This window comes from Penaeus japonicus, unplaced genomic scaffold (genome assembly GCF_977035675.1).
Source record: "Penaeus japonicus unplaced genomic scaffold, GWHDUDI00000001_assembly GWHDUDI00000011, whole genome shotgun sequence".
Classification (NCBI taxonomy): Eukaryota; Metazoa; Arthropoda; class Malacostraca; order Decapoda; family Penaeidae; genus Penaeus; species Penaeus japonicus.
Window position 1 is genome coordinate 9,123,172 of NW_028234413.1, and position 2,500 is coordinate 9,125,671.

General features: G+C 44.0%; 1 protein-coding gene across 2 annotated transcripts in view; it reads left to right on the forward strand.

Annotated features, from left to right (window-relative positions):
• Positions 1-2,500, forward strand: part of LOC122263524 (protein SpAN-like) — a 7,242-nt gene that overhangs the window by 3,000 nt on the left and 1,742 nt on the right. Inside the window, exons 6-12 of one of the 2 annotated variants that reach the window (XM_086541556.1) lie at positions 561-757; positions 881-1,084; positions 1,223-1,349; positions 1,453-1,587; positions 1,671-1,754; positions 1,975-2,113; positions 2,260-2,413. In XM_086541556.1, coding sequence (XP_086397682.1) covers positions 561-757; positions 881-1,084; positions 1,223-1,349; positions 1,453-1,587; positions 1,671-1,754; positions 1,975-2,113; positions 2,260-2,413 — 1,040 coding nt within the window. Of the gene's footprint in view, positions 1-560; positions 758-880; positions 1,085-1,222; positions 1,350-1,452; positions 1,588-1,670; positions 1,755-1,974; positions 2,114-2,259 lie in introns of both variants that reach the window. The other variant, XM_086541555.1, reaches the window with a different exon arrangement.

Genomic DNA, 2,500 nt, shown 5'->3' on the forward strand with positions numbered 1-2,500 from the left:
GAATGGTAAAAGTAGTCAGGGACGTAAAATTAAAGCATATAATTATATGAAATATGTATACATTAAATCTATATGTATGATATATTAAAAATGCGCATATATGTACAGTATATACAAAGATAAAATAAGGAAGATCTGTTCATAAACACACGATCCCTCTCATCCCGTTTGTTTTGATCGAGCGTAGAGTGAATTACCAACAGCGCGTTCGTGAAATGGTTGTCAATTCTTTAACTAGGAACAAGTACAACGACTGATCCATACCAAAATTGAAGTATCTTATGTTAGTGCTACCTATGATTGTTGTTTCTCTTATGAATTTGTCGTTTGGACAGTGTCATTCATCCGAAACATGTTAACTTTGGAACGGTTGGTAAACCTGAAGCAACTGCCGCAAACTTGCCACACTTTTGCGTCCTAGATTACCGCATTCGTTACATGAACACGACATGGACATAACATGAACATGACATGGCCACGACACGCAGAAAACGTCATAGAATACGGCTGTAAGAACAATACCATGTTCAAAGCAATATAAAACGACCATCCAATTCCAGGCGAAGTGGACCAAGAGGCGGTGAAGGCCGGCATTGCGCACTGGGAGCAGCACACCTGCATCAGGTTCGAGCTGACCACCAACGTCAACCAACCTCACATCAAGTTCCAAAAACTGACAGGCTGTTGGTCGTACGTTGGCTATATTGCAAGCTTTACTACCGGGCAAGACATTTCCATCGGTAGCGGGTGCACTTCCGTGAGTCCATGTGCCTCATAGTGCAACATTGTTTCATTCGTGCATGTGTATATGGAATTAAGAAAGATATTACCAATATGAGTCAGTCTTATGTGATTGGCATTGTTGCCCTTCCTTCCCCAGCTCGGTGTCGTCGCCCACGAGATCGGCCACGCCATGGGCTTCTACCACGAGCAGTCCCGACCCGACCGCGACTCCCATGTTCATATCAACGAGGGGAACATCTGGGACGGGCGAGAAGGCAACTTCGCCAAGCAATCGGACTCCCGTGTGGACAGCAAAGGCATAGCATATGATTACACGAGTGACATGCATTACAGTGGATTTGTAAGTCTTCTACACATACAAAAAAAATCTTATTGAATATAGTTTTTTTTTCAACAGCCATCTAGTTCTATCAAGTGCAATAACTTACCTTTATTGGTCCATAAAAGTTGTTTCATCTAATGGCCATTCACTCCTCAGGGATTCTCGAAGAACGGCCACCTGACCATCGCCACGGTGGACCCGCGCAACCAGGAGCTGATCGGACGCCGCGCCGGCCTCTCGCACCGGGACAAGCACCTTGCCAACCTCATGTACGGCTGCATCGGTCAGTGTCCCTTCTTCGGCTTTCATTGTGCTGCTTCACTGTGACAGGTTAGCAAAGGTTCAGAATCTTTAATGTTCGTTTCTCGTTTTGATTGATTTTACAGGCAAGTGGATGACAAAGTGTGGGGTTAGCAGCGACCCTTGCAAGAACGGGGGTTACCTTGGATCAAACTGCGCATGCGTGTGTCCGGCGGGAACATCCGGGTCCTCATGTGAAACACTTGAGCAAGATTATTTTGGTAAGAATATAAGATCACAATATTGAAACACTCACATTTACATAGATTTCCTTTCTTTAATGAACTATTTTTTTTTCTTTTAGCTTCGCAACGCGGTGACTGCAGTATCAAGATCACAAGCCCTACCACAGTCACCTCACCCAACTACCCAAACAACTATCCTTATGGTATGTATTGTGTGTCATCCCAAGTATTCAACTCACCAATGCCTTCGAATCCTAAATGACAGACAATATAGATGGATGTAAATGTATTGTATGTTTGCATATATGTATGTACGTTTATGGTTGAAAACTATTGAACAAAGATTAATCAATGCTGAAATCGCATGAATATGAAATGCACGTTTTTCATTACCACGAGTATTTTTCCTGCTGATTCATAAAGGACTGAATTGCGCCAAATGGATAGTGGCGCCTGAGTGCAAGGTGCCCAGAGTCACCTTCAGCGCCTTCACGCTGCCACCCTGTTCATATAATTGGGACAAGCTGGAGATCCGGATCAGCAACCGCTTTGACGGCAATCTGTTAGTTCTCTTCGATTAGTAATTTGAATTGAATACCTTTTTTCCATTTCCATTGAGGATTTATTATATTTCTGATCAGGATGCTGATCTTCTACATGATTACACTGTCCAGAGGATCTCTAGTTTCATGATGCTTCTGTCTACAGTTACTGCGGGACCGACATCGCCCCAGGGACCACGTTCACCTCAAGCAGCAATGAGCTCATCCTCATGTTTCACACAAGATCCAATAGCGAATCTGGTTGGTCTGCGGATGTCACCTTTGTAGACTCTCCTGGGTGCAATACCGCTACTACCACTCAAGCAAAAACCACTCAACCTCCAACAACACAAGCACCAACCACTCAGCCTCCAACTACACAACCTTCAACAACACAAGCACCAACC